At 25.3% G+C, this 22,515-nt stretch overlaps 2 protein-coding genes across 3 annotated transcripts; one reads left to right on the top strand and one right to left on the bottom strand.

The window, feature by feature from the left end:
- Positions 1-899: 899 nt before the first annotated feature.
- LOC132922101 (acyl-CoA Delta-9 desaturase-like) lies at positions 900-3,740 on the bottom strand. The gene is made up of 6 exons (XM_060985438.1): positions 2,963-3,740; positions 2,641-2,821; positions 2,082-2,212; positions 1,804-2,009; positions 1,528-1,713; positions 900-1,467 (listed from the first exon to the last, which is right to left on the bottom strand). The coding sequence occupies exons 1-6, from the start codon at positions 3,026-3,028 to the stop codon at positions 1,137-1,139; spliced, it is 1,101 nt and encodes a 366-aa protein (XP_060841421.1). The 5' UTR covers positions 3,029-3,740; the 3' UTR covers positions 900-1,136.
- A 9,131-nt stretch (positions 3,741-12,871) lies between these two features.
- Positions 12,872-16,624, top strand: LOC132917417 (acyl-CoA Delta-9 desaturase). Of its 2 annotated transcripts, none has more exons than XM_060978148.1 (6): positions 12,872-13,135; positions 13,280-13,530; positions 13,617-13,747; positions 13,811-14,016; positions 14,073-14,255; positions 16,277-16,624. In XM_060978148.1, the coding sequence occupies exons 2-6, from the start codon at positions 13,395-13,397 to the stop codon at positions 16,593-16,595; spliced, it is 975 nt and encodes a 324-aa protein (XP_060834131.1). In that variant the 5' UTR covers positions 12,872-13,135; positions 13,280-13,394; the 3' UTR covers positions 16,596-16,624. The 2 variants fall into 2 exon arrangements, with proteins under 2 accessions (XP_060834131.1, XP_060834130.1); XM_060978147.1 differs by having other exon boundaries at positions 12,886-13,150.
- Positions 16,625-22,515: the final 5,891 nt, after the last annotated feature.

Below are 22,515 nucleotides of genomic sequence, written 5' to 3'. Positions count from 1 at the left end.
TCAGTAGAGTATTGGAGTAAATTTGTAATATTTAATAATATATGAATTACTCATCACATTTAATTACATCCTGTATATTATGATAATACTTAATTGGTTAAACTGTTCTTAATCTTTATAAGTAAAACATTTTATTTATCATGATTTAAAACGATCTATTATAAATATTTTAACTGTGATGAAAATTAAAATCATTTAAAATATAATATTTAAATATAAATAATTATTAGGCTTACATTTTATACAAACTTTTTTTTTCTAATTACAAAGAAGATACATATTATTATTGATATAAACTTATGTTAAAATAAATATTCATAATATACAGTAAAACCTCGACAAAATGGAATCGCTTGGGACCATCCAATTTTTCCGTGTTAACAGGGTTTCCATTTTGACGGGGTTCAAAAAAATTAAATTTGAAAAAAAGCACCAAAGAAATTTTCCGTATTACCAGAGTTTCCAATTTACCGAAGTTTTACTGTAATAAAAAAAAAAATTATGAAAATCATATCAGAGCTCGAGGTTTGTTAATATTACATTATAATTGTTGTTTAGAACCAACTCATATGTATAGTATATCTATAATTTAAATTAATCTAGTTGTTTTTGGTAAATATGTATTACTAATTATATTTATGCCCAAACACTAAAAAACAATCACCACTTTTCTGAATAGAAACATTATCTAGTTCTACAGTCTTCTGTTACAAATCAACAATATTTCTAGAAGTCATATACCTTAACTATACCTAATTTTATATTATAATTTTTTTGAAGACCATCACGATAATTTAAGTGTAGTGATGGTTACACTTGATGCTCAGATATGGGCAATAATAATCATTATTGAGTTCACACTTACAGGATAAATTGAAATAAACACTAGTAATAGTACATATAATTTAATCGCACTTTGTTTATTTTCACTTAAAAAACACAATTTTATACATATACAATTTTAATATTAATCTGATTAAAATAACTTAAAAAGTCATTTATAGTATAAAAAGAGATTTGAAATACACGTATATAATTAATATAAATACAATAATATAAATTGAAAATTATAAGTTACATTTTATAATAATAAAGGCTAGGCGCCAGAAGGTATAAAAATAACTTGACTATTTTTTTTAATCATCTTTTTTATTAATGACAGTTGTTAATTTTCGATCTTCAATTGAAATGTTAGAATCATCCCATCCCCAAATTCCATCTCCATCAGGATGTGAACCATCTCCTGTCCTGTTGGCACGTTTTAAAACCATATCATTTGAGACAGTTTTCATATCATATGCCCAACCAATAAGTGAGAAAAAGTCTATGAATGCAGTAGTCAAATTTGCTCTGTAATTTCCAAGTTCAGCCGCTTTGTAATCCCATGGAAAAACATGATGATAATTGTGCCATCCTTCGCCTAAAGCTCCAAGGGACACAGATAGATTTTCAGATGGATTAATGGATCTAAAAAGTAAGAAAAATAATAAATATAGGTACCAATAGAAGCAAGTATTAATAACTTACGCATCATAGGGACGTTTACCCCAGATATGAGCAGCACTGTTGACTAACCATGTCATGTTTAAAGTGAAAATATAACGTAGCATCGTTGAAGTAAAAAATGCATTAACATATGTTTCGTTCCAAAAATAAACAGGTATTATTGTGGGAAGAATAAAGCAAAACAATAATAGTAATGGAACATAAAATCTGAAACACATAAGTTTTGAATTTTTGATTATTACAAATTACACAATTATTATTTAGTCATAAATGCAACTATTAAGAATTGGATCTTACGTTTTTTGAAACATAACAATAGAATCCTTTTTTAAATCGGACATATCAATTTTTAAACATTTATCATAATAATCTGGGTGTCTACGAACAACAAGCCACCCAACATGTGAGAAAAAAAATCCTCTCTTAGCATTATGTGGATCTGAATTTGTATCTGTGTATTTGTGATGAATTCGGTGATCCATGCACCACTCGTAAATATGATTCTAAAAATTAAAAATAAACAAATAATTATGATAAGTAATTTTTTTTTATTTTTCCATTAAATTTATATTAACTTCAAATGCCATGGTACTCATCAACATTAAAATAAATCGTAAAGGCCATTTTGCTTTGTATGACTTATGTGACCATAAACGATGAAGTCCGGCAGTTACACCTAATCCTGATAATATCCATGAAAATAATCCTAAAAAATTTAATTAATATATATTATTCTAATAACTAAAAATATAAATTGTAAGTATTATGCAATCTATTAGTAATTTTTTATAATATAAACTTAAATCATTAAAATGCCAAAAAATTTTATATAAATAATATTTACAGACAGTAATTTATTATATTTGTAATATCTTAAGTTAAATTTAAGTGTAATAAGTTTTTAAATTACATTATAGAAAACAATATGATACTTCATTTATTTTAAATAGTACAAACATTTAAATGGTATATACATTATTAGTTATTACTATAATTAAGGAAATATTTTAAACAATTTTTTTAATTTAAATAAAATAATAATTTAAAACTTTAAAATTAGAATAAAAAAAAACTAAGTTAGAACCTAATAATTAAAAAGTTTAAAAATTAGTATTTATAAAAATATAAACATACCAAATATTGTTGTGAGTAATGATGTTGATGTAAATGCTAAGTATAATCCATAAATAGCTGACAAATGACCAGCAACAAAGAATAATACAATTCCCCATATAATATTAATCTTTACTGGTTCGAGAGAACTCAAATCATTCACCCTGTCTTGTTTATTTTTGTCTACTGAATTGAGATCGGTCTAAAAAAAAAATACAAGTATTATAAAACTATTCAACATATTTACACATATAAACCATAAAAACAACTATAACATGTTGAATAAATCAACCGAGATGCAATTTTCAAAAATATAATATTAAGTTTCTTCTAAGCAATTTACCTCCATCATCGTGTTGGCCTCGGAGTCCACGTCTCCGGGAGCTACCATATCTCCGGCAGTGTTCATCCTCTCACTGGTTGCGGTGAATTCACCTGAACTAATGATTAGTTGAGTACCGCAATTGATTTTATATACCTTAAGGAAGTTCGGAAATTCAGATTATGGTCGGGTCAAAGGTGGTTGTCGGCAGACAATATGCATCTTTGGAACGCGGACGAAAATATAAACAAGATTATTAAGACTACACTGCAGCTGTCTTAGTCCAAACATCACAACAGGTCTCGCGTTCTCGTGAAATATGCAGTGAGTCACTAACTCACATTATTTTACTATATTGTATTTATAAAATATGTGACGCATTTTCTTTAGCGTTCAGTCCGATATAATAATTACACCGGTACCACGCTTTACTAATAATTAGCTTTCTATACAAATGTTTATTTAGGCAATTTTCGTTATTCTCTTGGCCTCGTGTGGAATTTGGAATAAAAAATATTTGCATAAGTGCCTTAATTATGACTACATCAATTATATTCATATTATATTTTATTATGTAACTAGTAGGTATAATTGTTATAGTACTTGTTATAATATTATCGGTGAACACACTTCTTTGAGAATCGAGTCCGCGAATCGTATTTAGACAATATAATTCGTAGTTCGTAGTCGTAATTTATGACTGTATACGACACAATATAAACAATATTTTTATTTTATTTCTCTAGAAGTATTTATGGTAGTATGGTACGAGTGTACAACAGTTAACAATGATAAAACGGTACTGACTACCGACTACCGGGCACCGGCGACCGGAATACCGGATGGCGGACCTGTAGTTGTAATGTTGTTGACGCCTCGCGATCATAACCACTGTTCAAGATTTAATATAATAATTTAAAGTTTGTGCTGTGAAGTAACCGAATACGTTGGTATCAATGCAGCGGCGATTCGGCAAATACAGTTATCTGAAATCCTGTATTTAAAATTTTTTGATTTTCGTAAATAGGTTTTAATAAATTGTACTTGTTTCTACTTTCTATCCTATATTTTTTTTAATCCTATTTTTTGACAAGTCCTAAATTTGTATTGAACAGAGGAAGAAATGTGGAATACCTATGATGATAATTGATAATTTATTTAAATCATGAACATTTTTATATTATGATGGACGATAGTTTAATAATTGTGTTTGTGTATCTATGGTAATATACTAATATATATTACAGCTCTACCGCTCTGGAGAATAGTTTTGTACTAAAGCAACCTTAACGTTTGAAATAAAAGGGTTTGCTTATACAATATAAAAAATAGCATTAAAAGCTTATATTATAATAAATATTCATTGTCTTGAAAGTTGAGGTCTGTAAATGTACCTATAACGTTTACTATTTATTATTTTTTTGATTTTCTCATTAGGTAATTTAAGAAATGAATTCGAAAAAATTTGTCATATTCACTTCAAAGTTCAAATTATTAGTTATATATTTTATAAATATTGTTTTAGTGTTCGCCATCCAAGTGTAAGGTATATTTATTATTTAAATTAATCTAAGCGTGTTTGGTAATAAATATTAAGCTATATTATATTTAAGCGCAAACTCGAACTAATTCTTAAAGAACAATCACCACTTAATTATTTATTTATTTTCCAGTCTTTGATTACAAAGGTACCACTTCTGTACTCTGTAGCCTGTAGGTTAGGGACAATTATTATTATTTTTTTATAAATATATAATTGTAGTACAATTTATTTAATTATCTTAGTGACAATATTTAATAAGTGTGGTGATGATTACAGTTGATGCACATATTATAGAGCCGTAAAGCCGTAAGTAAAGAAATTATCATGTTCACATTTAAAGTTTAAGGGAACTCAGACCCACATTGTGGTATTTATCTACACATAGACAACCAAGACCGTAACTGCGGGGAGGGTTCAGGGGTTCGGACCCTCCTCCCCCAACATTTTTAAAAGTAGAAACATTTTAGTGGTGAATATAGTGTATTGACTATAAAATTGTAGTATCTATATTTAAAAAAAAATGTTGCCCCCCCATCCGACATTTTTTTTCAGTTACGGCCTTGTAGACAACATAGGTACCAAAATTTGAGATTAACACTTTCAATGTTGTGTTTATAAAAATTGTATTATAGTGAATTTTCAATTGACCTATTATTTAACTTAAAGGTATAAATATTAATATTGTATTTTTAATTTTTTTAATATTATAATTTTTAAGCGAGTAATGAGGATTTAAAATTTTTATATTTTTCTCACTCATAACTTGCTTAAAAAATATGATATTGTAAAATAATAACGAGAGAACACACATATTATTCTTATCTTTTAGTTTGATAATAAGTAAATTTACTATAATTTTTAATCGAAACTTAAAATTTAGTTTTTTATAAATTAAAAATATTGATACTATTTTCACAAAATATAAATGATTAATGCCATAGATTTTTTTTTGGACCGTTGAAGTGTTATAAACCTGTTGCACTTGCCACTTTTTATATTGTCTAAAAAAAAAAAAAATTTAAATGTATAAAAATGAATAATGCATTAATTGATGATGATATATAAATATTTTATTTTATATATCTACCTAGACTAATTAAAAAAGTTTATAGAATCTTATAGTAATAATGATTTAATATTATAGGACATAGGTGGTCACGATAAATTGTTATTAACAACGATCGTATACTATCATACGAAACACAATTTGAAAAGGTATTTTTTTCCTAAACAGCTATATTTTCAAACGTTTAACCATAATACAGTAATAATAGTAAAGTTATATATATATAATATTAATATATTATTATTTTATTATGTAATAATTTTCTATTTCCTAATTATTTAACAACTAAGGTGTGAAATATTAATTTGTAAATAAATTAATAAATTAAACATTATATATGAAATATACTAATATGTTCAACTGAACAATTGACTGCTGCAATAAAATATAGGGAATAATTTACAAATTTTCACGATTTGAACGAATTTTGTAAACATTTTAATTAAACGCTTATAAAAAAAATTGTCTTTGATATTTTTTAATTGAGAAATTAATAACTTACGATGAGCTTCGTATTCAGTTTTCAATTAGCATTTTTTCTCAGCAAATAATTTTTAATCAACATTTATATTAAAAAAAAAACTAAATAAATGAAAGTTTTTTATAAAGATACTACAAATAGACAATAGTTCAAAAATGTTATCGTAAATAAAAAACAACAATATAAACTTTTGGTGAAAATTTCAAATATCTACTGTAATTCCTTTTTGAGTAAATAAAAAAAAAACCGATTTTGTCAACAATTTTTTTCTCGATTAAAAAAAAGTATTATTTTTAAAGTACCTACTAAGAATATTCAGTTTGCTATCCAAAACCATTCTCGAAGTTGAGAATTGAAGCACTTTATCAACTACCTAATGATGTATGAACACTATGAACTATGAATAGAAATTATGGAGATGATAATCGAATGAATATTATTTTATAGTTTATACAGTATTTGCCCTAATTAATATCTTTTTTATTTATATTTTTCTATGATATGAGTTTTGTATTTACAACATTTTTTAGTGCTATTAAGTTACTTTACTGTCTTTACTTGATTATTTAAGTATGATTTCGTATATTTATAATTTGTAAGTTAACAGTAGGTGTGTTATGTACTGTTATGAGGTCAAATGAGTATCGATAGGCTTTAACTACCATATGATGACTGATGAGACATGCTACTTACTGCAATACCTACTTACATAAATTGTAATAAATCTCATAAAATGTTAAATGAATATAATAACTAGATATCAAATTTTGAAAAAATATCATATAGTTATATATCATTATCAGTTTAAAAGGTAGTGGTCTATTTCACTTTCAAAACATTCAAATTTAATTAATAATAATAGGTTAATTTATAAGTAGAAATAAAAAGTACAATAGTCATTAATTATTATTATATAAAAAAAAATTACAACTTTATCTGAGAATTTATAGTGAATGAAATATTCATTTAAATATTACAAATACCTATTAATAAATTTGTATTGCATACCTAAGTGGATACGTGTCTTGTTTAATGTACAATATGGAGTTCACACTATCTAAAATAGTGTAACTAGATATTACTTAATTATAGATTGATTTTTAAATTTATGCAATTTGTAATCGTCAAATTTATCGTAATTTTCTTCTTTTATATACTTACACGAGTTTACTGCATGCACATTTTTAGCTATTTATCGACGTAGTATTATTTATAATTTTTTGTTAGTTTGCTTCTTATAAGTTTTATCGATTATCAGTAAACAATAACACAATTTCAGTTGGAATATAAACTGTTTTAAATAGTACGATTTAAATGCCATATTTAGATGATAGATGATATTAAATATATTCATACAGCAAAAGAATTTTTTGAATGTTCTTTATTATTATTTGTGAAAACCTCGATATAATAATAGCAAATATTATGTACATTACAAATATGCAATTATAATATACAATTATTATCTATTAAACATTTTTTATTCCAATGGATCAGTAATTTTAATTTTAAGTGTATAATACGGAACATTGGAGTATTGTACCTGATGAACCTTTGCAATACATTTATAAACAACAATTTCCTATTTTTATTTGTTTCATTTTAATTGAGTTTTTAATGCATTATAAGAAATTACAATTGACTTGTTTACTAATAAATAAATTAGGTATATTAAATTGCAGTTGTGGTTTTGGTTGTATTTTTTTAGTGAAGCGACTTATGAATCATTCCCTCTCTCTTTATAACAAAAATTAAACTTTACAATATTGGCATTTAAAAATCCAAAAATAAATATAATATTTACATATATATATGTGTATAAATAATATACATAAATAACAATAACAATATTATGTGTTTTGTTGTTTAACGTGCTTCAGCTACTGGCTGACCATAATACCACATTTATTTTTAGTACACAGAGCCACAGAGGCGATGAAAAACGAGCCTCGCGGTGATCATTATGCATGCGAAATTCTGCTTATACACAAGTACAAACTTAGAGGTGACGTTAAACGGTTGCCGCTGTCTGAAATATCAGCGTTTGTTTACGTAATAATTATTTTGTAAATTATTTCTTATCTGTATATCGCTATTTTTGGTAATAAACATAGAATTATATACAATATAATAAAAATGATAATTCATATTATTAAGATATTTTGATGATCAAAGTTTAATTGGTAATAAGACGAAACAAAAATGTTGATGTAATTCGTAATTTTTAATTATTATTTATAAACTACAGACTACACTACTACAGTCTACAATATTAATACTGACGTTTGAAAATGCAGTGTTTTATACCTAGGGAGTAGGGTCATTGGGAGAATATTTTAGATAGGTCACTGTAATCGATGCGTAAAATTTGAATTAAAATGATAAATATTAGTATACGATTCTCAGCAGTAACACACGTCACTGTGCCAGCATATATGTTATTCTATATAGATTTTTATAATTGAATTATAAAACTATTAGTAATTAATAATTATAGTATTATATCATAAGTATTATTGTTATATAAGTCTTATAAGTTTATATCAACATTACCAAAACGTTCCTTGGAATAGCGTGAATAAGTTTGTGGAATAAATATTTTAAAATTAAATTTTATATTGAAAATAAATAATAATAATGTAGATAATGGTGATGGTGCAAAGTCCCTATGAATAATATTTTAGATTCTGGGTGAAGCGTTGAGCACTTACTAGTTTTATAACGATGTGTTTTTTCTCTTACAATATTTTTATAGTAGAAAAAATTCTCATATTTGGTATAACTAAATAAAATGTTAAGATTAACAATACTGAAATAAACATAAACCGGTAATAATGACAACAATGGTGTACTGGTGGTGAACTTTGAATAATAGACAACAGTAAAGTTGACCTCCTCTTATTTATTATAATATTATATGACTAGTACATTTATATATTATTCTAGTATTTTATTATAATATATAGTAATCACTGACTATATTACTCGATACTAGTGAGTAATGTAAAGAACAATAATTTTATTCATATCATTCACAGTTTTGTTAAAAAATGTAAAACTTAAATCAAGAATATTGTTACCTCTCAAGTCTCAGTAATAATAATAACCGCGATTACTATAATACTTACCAAGTATACATGAGTCATGTGGGACAAGCTTTAATCTTTATTGCTTTATTTATAATCTAACAATATTTTTGTTAAATGAAACAAACGTTGTTGCATAAAGGCAATCAATTTTTTTTTCAAGTGATGATAATTATTCTGTTACTTTATTTACCAGTAAAAATAACTTTGAAATGCTTTATAATAATGAACACGTATTTGGCAATGGAACTTTTACGTATGCGCCAAAAAATTTCATGCAGATAAAATTGTATACAATTCATGCTTTTACAAATTATTATTATTTACCTTTGGTATACACTGTTTTTTAAAAAAAAACAAGTATCAATATATGTGTCCATGTGGAAAACCATAATGAACTTGTCAATGCAGTTAATAGGAAAAAATATTGTGTAAAATATTACATGCAGATTTTGAAAAATCTGCACACATTGCTGTTCTTGAGAGTTTTCAGCAGTATAAAATAGTATGTTGTAAATTCCATTTAGCACAAAGTTAGTTGAAGCGTTTGAAAAAAATAAAAGTTTATTAAAAAAATGAAAAAAATGATTTTGAAATTGGAAGGTGGTTTAAATATTTTTTCGGTTTACCTTATTTAGAACCTAATGACGTTCCAGATGCATTTATCGAAATTTCAATAGCTCCATGTAACATCAGTATGCATTTTCCAGACTATACATTAAAAAATTATATTGATGTGGATGCTGATTTTGAGCCAGAACCCAGAATTATGGGCTAGTGAACCAGACAATAGTCCAAGAACAATGGACGGAGCTGAAAACTTTCACATGCACTTCAATAGCCCAGGGGTGGTCAACTTTAATAGACTTACTTACGATCGACCTCCGAGATTTTCTAGGTTGTCACGATCGACCAAGAAAAAAAAATGGTTGTCAATAAACAAAAAAATGTATTATATATATTATGTACAAGTGTTTTACACTTCTTTTATTCGATATCTGTATATAATGTCGTTTTTCATAGTTATTTATTGCTTTTTTTCTAAATATTCGTGCGATATACAAAGATTTACAAATTTACAAAAAAAAAAAAATTAGTTGTTTTTTGAAAAAAATTCAAGAAAATGCGAAAGGGTGTCGCGATCGACTGGTTGGCCACCCCTGCAGTAGTCAATTGTATAAACCCCCCACCATCATATTCACCAAGTTATTAAAATATTAATGGAAATTAAAATTGATACTGATTTAAAAATTAGTTCATTAAAAAAAATAAAGAAATACCCGTAAACACGAAATATTAAAAAAAAAAAATTACTTATATGAAAAATATATACTCTGATTATAAATCTAAATAAATTGACAATTTAACATAATTTATGCAAACGCGTACCAATATTTAATAAATATATATGTGCTATTTCAATTTATTTTTTAATATGTATTATTTTAAGGACTAAATTGTAATAATATTATTGTAATTGTAATTAAAATTATTTTTTTTTTAATTAACAAAGTTGTAAATAATGATGGCTTATATTAATCATTAGGAAGCTATGTCAAATTAAATAACTCAAACAGCATTTTTAAGCCCGCCGGTCAATGATCCAGAATATGATTACTCAGAAAGTCCTAAGCAGGGCCGGCCCTAGTGATTTTTATACGTAGGCAAAACTCAATTTTGCCGCCCCTGTGGTCTAATCATTTTTCTTCCAAATAAATAGGTGACAATTTTTTTTTCTTAATCAGAACTAAAGTAAAACTTTTATAGTGTATATACAACTACATAATAGTAGGTATATTTATTAGGTAAAAATAGTAAAATTACACATATTTAAAATAAAATGTTTATTCATTTAACATCAACTTAAAAATTTAATTTTCGTGCTTTTAAAGCTGCAAAATCTTTTACGAGATCATCAATGTCCAAGTCGTCAGCGATTTCATGTTCAATTGAAATTGTTGCTAGTCCTACCAAACGGTCTTGTGAAATTGTTGAACGTAAATAGTTTTTAATAATTTTCAATTTAGAAAAGCTTCTCCCTGCTGAAGCTGCAGTTACTGGTATAGTTAGCAATTTCATCAGTACGATACTCTTGAAAAAATTGTTTAGTTTTGTTCAATTGATAAATTCGATTGTACTAAAAATATGCCTATTATATAACTAACACTATGCGTCGCAATAATAATTATTTGTCGTATATAACCAATTTATGGTATTTCATAATATGTACGAATGAAAGATAATAGTATAATACTATGTTAAAAATAAAACTTAAAATAGGTAATATTCATTTGAATTTTTGGTACTTTTATGGATACTACTACCGTTCGATGCCGTGACTACCGTGACTCTCAATTCTGTTATCTCGACTACCACGCCGGTGCCGCGATTGGCGCGGCATAATTTATATTTATTTAATATCGTATTTTGACGTTTTTTTGATAATTTTGATGACTTTTTGTTTTATATAATAATAAATAACTTTTAAACTTTTGCAACTGTAACTGTGATAATTTATTTATATTTATTTAATATCGTATTTTGCCGTTTTTTTGATAATTTTGATGATTTTATGTTTTATACATGATTTAAGATATAGTACTATTTTAAATAACTCTCCACTACTGTGATAATTTATGTGATTACTGATAATAAATGTTATACTAATACAAGGTTTATAGATTATAATATACATTATTATATAAAATATGGCAATTCATGTGTATTATGTATTAAAATACGGAACTATCTGGATAGTACTATAGTAGTCGTGGTAGTAGGGATAACAGAATAGTACCGAATTTTAGGACTCCTAAGCCTTATAAAGGTAAAGGAAAATTTTTATTTTTAATTTTAATTTTAGGAATAACTTTCCACTTTCACTAATGAGTAATGACCAATGCTGTGAATTTAATGTAATTACATGTTTTTTTTTATTTTTCAGAGTATATTTTGCTTGTTTTTAATGCAAAAATATATACATACATTTAACATTTGTTTAGTGTATTAAATGCACAGCCCTGCTAATAACCAAATTGAAAATATGGAGGTACGTATACGCAGGTTATGTATACCGTATACATGGGTAAATTTCTTTAAAAAATTTTTTGCCATCTATAAGGATATTTGTTCATATATTATAGTTGTATTATAACACATGCAAAGTAAAATTCAGACTTTGATGTTAACGACTAATTAACATACATCGTTGCTTTCATTAAAAGGCGCAAAATTTTAATGAGTTCATTAGAATTCCAAATGCGTTAATTGTCAAATAACGATTGTCGATTCAACATGATATTTTATTGTTATGCACTGTTAAATTCGTATGGCATCGGTAGGCTGTGGCTTTTTTTGTCACGTACATATTATTATATAGAAACGCTTAATTACATTAGTGCCATCATATCATTTTTTGTCATATCGACTTACAACAAATGCACTAATAAATACATAATGTTTGTGTAAAAATAACACTACTTATATACAAACCAAAATTGGATCTCTATGTAACAATAATTGCAATGAAAAGGTACTGTGCAGTTTTAAGTTAATATCTGTGCTTGTACCTTTATCTGTTATAATTACTTGTTGTAATAGCATTATGAACATATTTTTTCAGAAATGTAAGACTGAGACTAACGGGTAAATATTATGTATAATTATTAATTTTATGTACAGTATAGTGTACAGTACAGGATTTCCGGAATACATTGATTTCATTTATTATTACAGTCGTTTGGTAAATCATTATCACTCGACAACGTAGGTACATAGGTAATATGCGCATTATTTGGATAAACTATTGTTTAACCTAAATAACAAGTACAATATATGAAATAAGCACGCATAATAATTATTATGCGACAAACGTAGACGCCATACTATAAATCTATTCTATCAAATCGTATGTATGTAAAGCCAACAGGTCGACGAATACGATTGACCTTCAAAAGGTGTATACGTTCGTACAGTCGTTCGCCGGACTTCGACGAAGAGTTTTTCAACATCAAGACAAGTACGTTTATTTATGGTAAATCAATAAATTATACTTTATACAAATAACGCATAACATTTGGCACATGATATATTTTATAGATATCAATATTTGTGGATGATGCTTGTAATTAATTTAATTATACCAAATTTTATTTTTTTGCAGAAATGCGTAGCTGAATCCATAACTGAAACACATCAATCTCAATAAATATTTTCAATAAACGGACGTTAATAAATAAACATTTTAAAATCGGTCAATTTGGTTAGACTTATTTATAATGACGGACAAGGACATAAGAATACCGAGAGAAACGCGATGGCCAAGTGTTCTTTATTATTTATACCTTCATTTTTCTGCTTTGGTCGGACTTTACCTCGCAGTTTTCCAAGCTAAATGGACTACTATATTGTATAGTAATTATTCATATTTTTATTTATTTACTACTAGTATACTATTTATGGTACCTATTTTAAAAAGTAAATTGCAATTATTTTTATAGCAATATGTCTTATCCACGTGTCTGTCCTCGGCTTGACTGCCGGAGCTCATCGATTATGGGCACATATAAGTTACAAAGCCAATATCGTACTCAGAGTATTCTTGGCATTTGCACAGACCTTAATATGTCAAGTATATGCAAATCATCAAAGAGTAAGTGTATAAAATATCCTAATACAATAATATTATTTTCAGGGATCACTTTACGACTGGGTGTTAGAACACCGATTGCATCATGAGCATTTTGGTACAGAAAAAGATCCATTTAACCCAAACCGAGGATTTTTCTATGCATATTTTACAAACAAATTTGTTACAAGTCATCCTGACCACGAGAAAATTTTAAAAACTATCGACACTAAAGATTTAGAGCAAGATCCTATTGTAATGTGGCAAAAAAGGTAAACCTTTTCCATTTAGTTTTCATTAATTATTCAATTTTTATGTTTCACTTTAGACTTTACTGGTTGTTAGCTCCATTGTTGTTGATGGTTACCGTGTTTTTGCCATCTGAACTCTGGGATGAGTCACTTCTTTGTTCAATTTTCATTGTTGGATTCTTCAGAGTTACAGTATCGTTACATTACAGTTGGATTTTAAATGCGGCTACGATCATTTGGGGACTAGAACCACTTAACAAGTAATTTTTAAATACATTTCGTTCTATTATTATACTAAAAAAAGCTAAAAAATTATTCTGATAAATCTACTCATTTACCTAATTTATTAAAATATAAATAGTTAAAATTCATATAATACCGTATGTAATATTTATACATAAGGTATACCATTTATAACTTTTAAGTTGCAACTGTAAACATTTTACCTAACTATAAAAAAATAGTAATAATAGGTGTGTAATAGTAAATTATCTTAGAGTTAGTGAGAACTTTGTCCTTGGGTTAGAATTCTTGAGGAAGCTGCGTAAAAATTATAAATAATTATTTGCATATTACTTAATCACATTTTATTTTTCAATTATTTTTTTTTAGAACTTTTAAACTAAATTTATGTAAATAGTATACAATTTATTTTTATAAGTAGGTACTTCTGTTGCTTATAAAATACTTTTTACACTACCAGCAACGGTAACTAAAACAGAAAGAGATTTTAATAGGCTTGGAAACTAATTAAAAACATAACAAAGAGCTTTGACTGTTAAAGACGTCATAATTACCTTGGTATCTTAACAACTGAAAATAAGCTTGCTTCAACTAGTTCGATCAAATTACTTAAAATGTGCATAGAAAAACGCTAAGAAAAACATTCAGTCTGTATATCTGTACCTATATATTTTAATAAAATAGAATTATTATACATATATTTTTACTAGACTGTTGTCTGTTATTAATAACTTATTATACTTGTAATCATAACATGTAATATATGTTTTAATTAAATATAATATCGAATAAAACTACCTCTGTTACAACTAAGATAAATAAATAAGTGTAAATCATCTTTAATAGATAGTAAATCATATAATTTTGCCTGGTATAGAAATATTTGAAGTTCTACAAATGTTTTATCTAATATTTTTATGTAAAAAATATATGTATAAATTAGGGCTTCAATTCGTTACAGTATCGGGCCTACATTGTACATAGTATTGGGGGCGGGAGCTGAGCACTAATAATTAATGAGCAATGTCCATTATTATCTGTAAATATATTTAAATATTTACTATCACATTGGTGTTATAAGAAGAAAAATTATTTACTTACTTAAATTCAAAACATAATTTCAAAGAGGGTTATAAATAAATGTAAGTAATTAAATGAAATATGTAAACTATTTTAACATTATAATATATAATTTTATTATTAAAAAATAAGAAACATATATTTGTTTCATTTATATAAAATATATTGTTTTTTATATGTTCGGAGAGATTTTAGCTAAATATTATTTTTCTTTCGACGATTATGGTTAGGTAGGATATGGCGGGGCGTGTGTGTTGCTAAAATTCCTAGATGGTCACCCATCCAGGATCTATAGTAACCAATAACCATATAGAATAATAAATAGTAAACAGTATAGCAGCCAATAAGATATATTTCATTAGTATTTTAGATAATATTATTTTTAAACAATAATATACTGAAAGAAAAATAATCCATAATAATGAGTATAAATGACAAATAATGATACAATATTACAGTGCATAACTTTCGATCTATATAATATAGATAATAAACACTGTACCAACCTCTGATAAACAATAAATATAGCCTATAGTATAAATATCGCAATTACTGCAATATTCCATTTTTAATTTTTTCTACCTAATACCTGATCATAAGTCAAATAACTAATAAGTGTATAATTTTCACAAGAATAGTAAAATTTCTTATTATAAACAATATTTTCCAACCAACATATAAAATATAGGTAATAATATCTACTTTTTAAAATTATAAAATTAATTTTATGAGTTAAAAATATAAGTTTATTAATTATAAGTTATAAAGTATTTATGTTAACTATTGACTAAAAATCTTATTATGATATCCAGCAAAAAAACTTAAGTGGTAATTGGTTTAAAATGTTTAAATAATTCGATGTATTATCTATGCATTATCGCTTAAAATCTTTTAATAAATCTTAAAATATACGGTTAAACTAATTAGATTTTAATTACAATAATTTTGTTCGATTCAGGTATTCCATTCAAACAAACTTGGTATTTATCATAAATAAAAGCCTTTGGCCTCAATACCATTACACTTTACCGTGGGATTATCAATGTGGTGAATACGGTAATTATAACCACGGGTGCATCACGGCTCACATAAGAGTGTGGGCAGCATTACGATTAGTGACCAATCTGAGAACAATAGATTCCGATGGAATGAGAAAAGCTATGATTGAAGCAGCTAGCACAGGACTAAAATTCAACCAATGTGCAGAAAAATATGCGTTTGATCCAAATCTTCTCAAAATAAAATGTGAATTAGATTTAGAAAGGATACCTTCTTGATTTAAATTAATATATATTATTATACTTTATCATTTGTACATCTATAATAATCCTAATTATCACAAAAACTTAATTAAATGATGTATTTTCATAGGTTAAGAAAAATGTACCTATTTGCTACCATTGATTATAAAAACTTTAATTTATAAATTAGGATGATTCATTGTCAGTAAAACCATTGATAATAAATACTATTTATAATCAATGGTAAAACGTATTAAATAATATTGAGTAAAATAATAATTATAATCTATAATTTATGGTTTTAAGTAGGTACTGACCTATGTGATTCTGAACAAAAAAATTGTTGTAAATTAGTTTTGATAATAATATAATATAATATGTTACTAATATTGTGTAAGACCATAACCTGAGAGCTGAGTATTTTTATTAACATATAAAAAAAATAATAAATTAAATAAATTTCCTGTTTTTCTATAGTTTCATATAACATTGCGTGAGTTAAGAAATTGCACATAAATGTATCATGATGTTTAATCAAAATCATTTTACAGTATACCTGTCTAATAAATAATAATACAATTTAATCATCAAATTAAATGCATAATATTTTAAATAATGAATTGTGAAAATATGATATTAAATAATATGTATGTAAATATTTAAATGTAGGAATACTAAATTTAATAAATACCTGTTTAGATATTAGGATTCTTATATTTCATTGATATGGATAACGGGATAATTTTTATAGAATTATATAACACTACAAGACGTTAAATTATAAATTATAATAATAATTTTATCAAATAATGATAAATCAGTGAACATTAAATTATATAACAATAAATACAAACTTACTTTCTAATAACTATTGTCCTTACAAAAATATTTCAGTATATATCAAAGTCTTCAAAACCATGTATTATTTTTTTATTCATATAATTATATTTAGGTAGTCGTATTCGTTATAATTGATTTAATAATAATATCATAGACTATTATGTATATGATTATATTTTAGTATTTAGTACTAACTATTAGAAATAGTCAGGTATTTAAAAATTCATGATATATTATATCTTCATTTCAGTATTCTAAATTTGAATAAAAATATACTTAAAATCAAAATCTATCTTTACATTAGGTACCTACCAATCACATAACAACCCAAGAAAATAATTCTTATTTACAGTAAGTAACAATTTATAATTGGGTATACTACAAGTTAGTATTTTGATGTAAGTAATGATAAATTATCAATAATTAATAATTTATGATTATATGAACCACAGTATAATATTAACCATGAATCATAAAATGTATACATGAATTATGTTTTTCAATTACAATAAAGACACTTGGAAAAAAAGACTTATGAGTTATGAGTATGATACTTCAATAAATAATAATGAAACCGTATTCATAGAGGTTATTAAATTATATCTATATTGTACAATATTATAGAGTATCTATAAATTCTATACAATTTAAATTCGATGTTAATACGCTAATATTGCTTATTTAATGCTTATACAGCATCAACGAAATGTAAGTATTATTGTATTAAAAAAATAGTTATTGCTTAATAATTGTTTAATATTGCATTCAAACTTTTAAATTAGTACTATACAATATTGTAATTGCCGTTATTATGATAAGTATTTACTATTTAGATATGTTTACTGCGGAATTCGTTTAAAAATAATTATAGTTATTACAAATTACAATAATACGATTGAGATAACATTACATAATATTTTATATTGGTAATGGTTAATCGACCATTAAATTTAGATTAATTATTTTAATTATTGTATCTACTCAATTACTATCTAACCTATACGCATGAATAACAGAATATTTGCATACTGACGAAAAAAATTATAAAATATACAATAAATCACATTTTACACTGCAGTATAATTTTTAAAATACATTACTCACTAAAACTATATGTTTTTGGTAACTTAATAAAATTATAACCATACAGGTTTGGAAAACACTATAATTGTATAGAAATCAAGAAAAATATCAAAACTATATAAGTACCTATTACCTAGATAGATTTAATTCGTAAAAAATACAGTTTGTTTTCGTTCAAAAGCTATTAATTTACGAGCATGACCCAGAAATTAAAGAGTTCAAGTAATATTCATGTACATGATACACAGATATAATATAATTCAGATGAAACTACTAATTAATTACATTATTTAGAATTATCTTTTGACCTTTAACTAAACTTTTTATCGATGTTTAACGATGATCATTTTTGTTTTTTATTTTCAAGATTAACTAATTAAGTTGTAAATACTTCCATTGAACGTTTTTTTTAATTAAATAAAAAGACAATAGTAGTTTGTAAAATTGTTTTAAAACCCTTTCAGACCCCATGTCCTCTTTAAGAGACATGGCAAAATATTATTTATTACAATTACTATGACGATGCATTTTAGTCACTTATATAATGAGTTTGTAGGAAAAATACCATAGAATCCGAAAATAATTTTATAAATGACGTGTTATACGTATTTCTATAAATATTCACATTATTATCTGATATTATTTTGTCGTAATCGATTCTATGTAATCGGTATATTTAAATATTACTAGATTAATAACCGATAATGATAATGACTTGTTTTATTTTTTTCTATTTATAACAACCGTTGAATTGTTTTGGTTCAATCCCCACTTTATTCCGTTTATTAAAACCCGGTTTATCGTATGCTTTTAACGTGTCTCTTAAAATGGACATTGGGTCACAACGTTCGTATATCATAATCGTCACTTGACACTTCGTTATCTTGTCGTACTACCGTACGCCCGTATAACAATATTATTGTTATTACTCCCCGTATTTAGTATTATAAGTATTTTATTATTTATTTTATTCAAAATAGCTAGAGGGTTACGTGAACATGAAATTTTTGATTTATTGTGTGATGGTAATGTATCAGAATTAGATTTTTCGGACGAAGAAACGGAAGATCAGTTCGATAATGAAGAACTGCAACAATTATTAAATGATTTTGAACAATGGGATGACCAAGACGAGCTGAATGAAACAGAAAGTGAGATAATTGTTAACCAGACTAGTATTAATTTTAGTGTAACTGAAAAAAAAAATATAAAATGGGATAGAGTTCCTTTTTGTCCACCAGAATTAAAATTGAAAGATTTAGAAGAAAGAAATTATCCACCAGAAATGCCTTCTATAACTGATTATTTTTATGAATATTTGAATGATGATATATTTGAAAAAATTGTGTATTATACAAATTTATATTCCATACAAAATTCGCAAACTAGATATAAACCCACCAACTGTAATGAAATAAAAAAGTTCATTGGGATTCATTTGATAATGGGGTGTCTAAAGTATCCGCGTGTTCGTTTATATTGGGACTTGGGAGAATGCTACTGCTGTGAATATTATTATTGAAAATATGTCCAGAGATCGATTTTTCACATTACGTAGAAATTTTCATTTAATCGATAATACAGAAATTCCAAAAAAAAATATAGATAAATTTATAAAAGTTCGTCCTTTATACGATGCAATTAATAAAAAATGTAATAGTTTGCCGGTTGAAAGAAGGTTAAGTGTCGATGAACAAATGGTTCCCTATAAAGGACATTTGCAAATGAAGCAATATGTAAAAGGTAAACCCTGTCCGTGGGGTATAAAAGCATTTTTGCTATGTGGTGAAAGTGGTATGGTTTACAATATACTGCTTTATCAAGGGGCTACCACTGAACTAGATACAAGTACACAAAAACAATTTGGTCTAGGCGCTAGTGTAGTATTACATTTAACAAAACACCTTGAAAAAAATAGGCATAGTAATAGCTAATATATATGTATATTTTTATATATATATTATACCTTTATTGTATAACGTCCTATAAATTATACTTAATTAAAATATATTGTTGTTAAATCACTAATCAGTATTAAACTATATAAAAGGGTTAAAAAAACGAAAAAAGTACGAAAACATAATTTCTACCGATTTTATGAAAATGTAAGATTATTATAGCTTTTCTTTAAATATTATTATGTTGGAATGGTGAAGGAAGTATTGTTATATTCTGTGGTAGTATGGTTTAAAATATTTAATTATAGTATATAATAATATACATATATTATATAAATTGAATTTTTTTTGTTACATTTAATATGTCAATAAGATAAATAATGGAAACACTTTCAAGAAAAATATTCGAGTATTACAATTTTTACAAATACATAGAGTAATATAATATCCAATATCTATTCTAAATATATTATTAATGTATATTGTTTGGAAAACTGCTTATAACTTATCCAAGTGAAAATTGAAGCATTTTATCAACAACTTATGTACTCATCCAAAAAAAAAACCATGTGATTACATACATTCATCTGAACGTTTAGAATCTAAAATATGTAAAACTAAGAAGTTTCTTCAATCTGTAATTTCTGTGCTATACATATTATTGTATCAATTAAGCTTTTATTCAAATTGTTCAAACAACTCACTGAATAAAGAATTATAATAAAAAATATATATTATATATTTACTTCTACATTTTTATCCTATGTACTTGTTGGCAACTCAATATTATTTTTTATTTAAATAACTAGGTACCTAACAGTTTTTATTTTTACCGAAATAGTTTTATAATTTATAATAATATATATGCATTATTTATCTACATTATTATAAATTATGTTTATGTTTAACAAAATTGTGTTTTTTGCTTATCCCTCTCTTGGAGTAAAATATTCTCAGTGTATTTCAAAATGATTGGGACAAACAAAATAAATTACACAACAATACATTTATTTAAATATTAGAACTAATTTTATTCTATATCAAGAATCATAATTAATAATCCTATATGGTTCAATATACGAGGTAGTAGATAATTACATAATAAAAGTTAATAATTATTATTATGATACAATACATTTGATATTAATGATATTGAAAGTTTTATTTAATTATTTTTTTTTAATTTATATGGTTGTGTTTTTTTCATTGGAGTTGCTTATCCTGTCTGTCCCTCAGTGATACCATTTCAGTTTTTTAATAAGAGTGCCAAAATTCAAACATTTCTCTTTCTCTTTATCATAGTACTTAAATACATTATGTATACAATATGTGGATAGAATAGTTATAAATTTAATATTTTGATAAATTAAAAAAATGGAAATAATTTTTGTTATGCATAATGCATACCAATATTATAAATCTTTATATAATAAATATATGTCTTTACCTCTGTGCAGTATAATATATATTATACGCACTATTGTTTTTAACGACCATCGTATGAATATTTTAGGAAAATTCAATAATTTAAGACAAAGGAAAAAATAGGAGTGCCAATGTACACCTTCCCCTCCATATGTCACCCTTGCTCATTCTAAATCAATTATATAGATACTGTATTTACTTTATTTATTATTTTTGTCTTCGATACAATTATTGATTATGATAAATTATGATGTTTGTAAAATGTTGTCTATTCAATATAAAATTATATAGTTTACTACTGGTAATAGTATAATTCAATAATTGTACAAAAAAAAATATGTTTAAGTACTTTTGCAAGATATAATAATTTTTGTTTTGATTACAAATTATTCATTGTGATGAATATAGAGTAGAAATTGCCAATTGAGAAGAAGGCATAATCTCCACGTAATTATTGATATTAATATTATTGGGAACTTCAGTCCAACCCTTTCAAAAAAAAAAAAATGCCAACTATTTTTATATTTCACCCATGTTCGTTGCAAAATTATTTTAAAAATATTTTTATAAATAAATTAACAGATGTCTAATTTTTAGAAAACCATCATCATGTCTATTTCATTGTTTATAAATTATAATACTATAAGTCTTAACCATATAAACCAGCGCGTTATTATAATACATTTTAACATTTATAATCTACGTAACTA

The sequence above is a fragment of the Rhopalosiphum padi genome, chromosome 1 (genome assembly GCF_020882245.1).
Source record: "Rhopalosiphum padi isolate XX-2018 chromosome 1, ASM2088224v1, whole genome shotgun sequence".
Lineage (NCBI taxonomy): Eukaryota > Metazoa > Arthropoda > Insecta > Hemiptera > Aphididae > Rhopalosiphum > Rhopalosiphum padi.
The sequence above is the reverse complement of the archived record's forward strand: the minus strand, read 5'-3'. Positions and strand labels throughout refer to the sequence as shown.

Excerpts from the sequence above, each read along its gene's own strand:
- LOC132922101 (XM_060985438.1), bottom strand. The coding sequence starts at position 3,028 with ATGAACACTGCCGGAGATATGGTAGCTCCCGGAGACGTGGACTCCGAG. Across the intron at positions 2,822-2,962 it reads AGGCCAACACGATGATGGAG|ACCGATCTCAATTCAGTAGA; the intron begins GTAAATTGCTTA and ends TTTTTTTTTTAG. Across the intron at positions 2,213-2,640 it reads ATTACTCACAACAATATTTG|GATTATTTTCATGGATATTA; the intron begins GTATGTTTATAT and ends TAAATTTTTTAG.
- LOC132917417 (XM_060978148.1), top strand. The coding sequence starts at position 13,395 with ATGACGGACAAGGACATAAGAATACCGAGAGAAACGCGATGGCCAAGT. Across the intron at positions 13,531-13,616 it reads ATGGACTACTATATTGTATA|CAATATGTCTTATCCACGTG; the intron begins GTAATTATTCAT and ends TTATTTTTATAG. Across the intron at positions 14,256-16,276 it reads GGACTAGAACCACTTAACAA|GTATTCCATTCAAACAAACT; the intron begins GTAATTTTTAAA and ends TGTTCGATTCAG.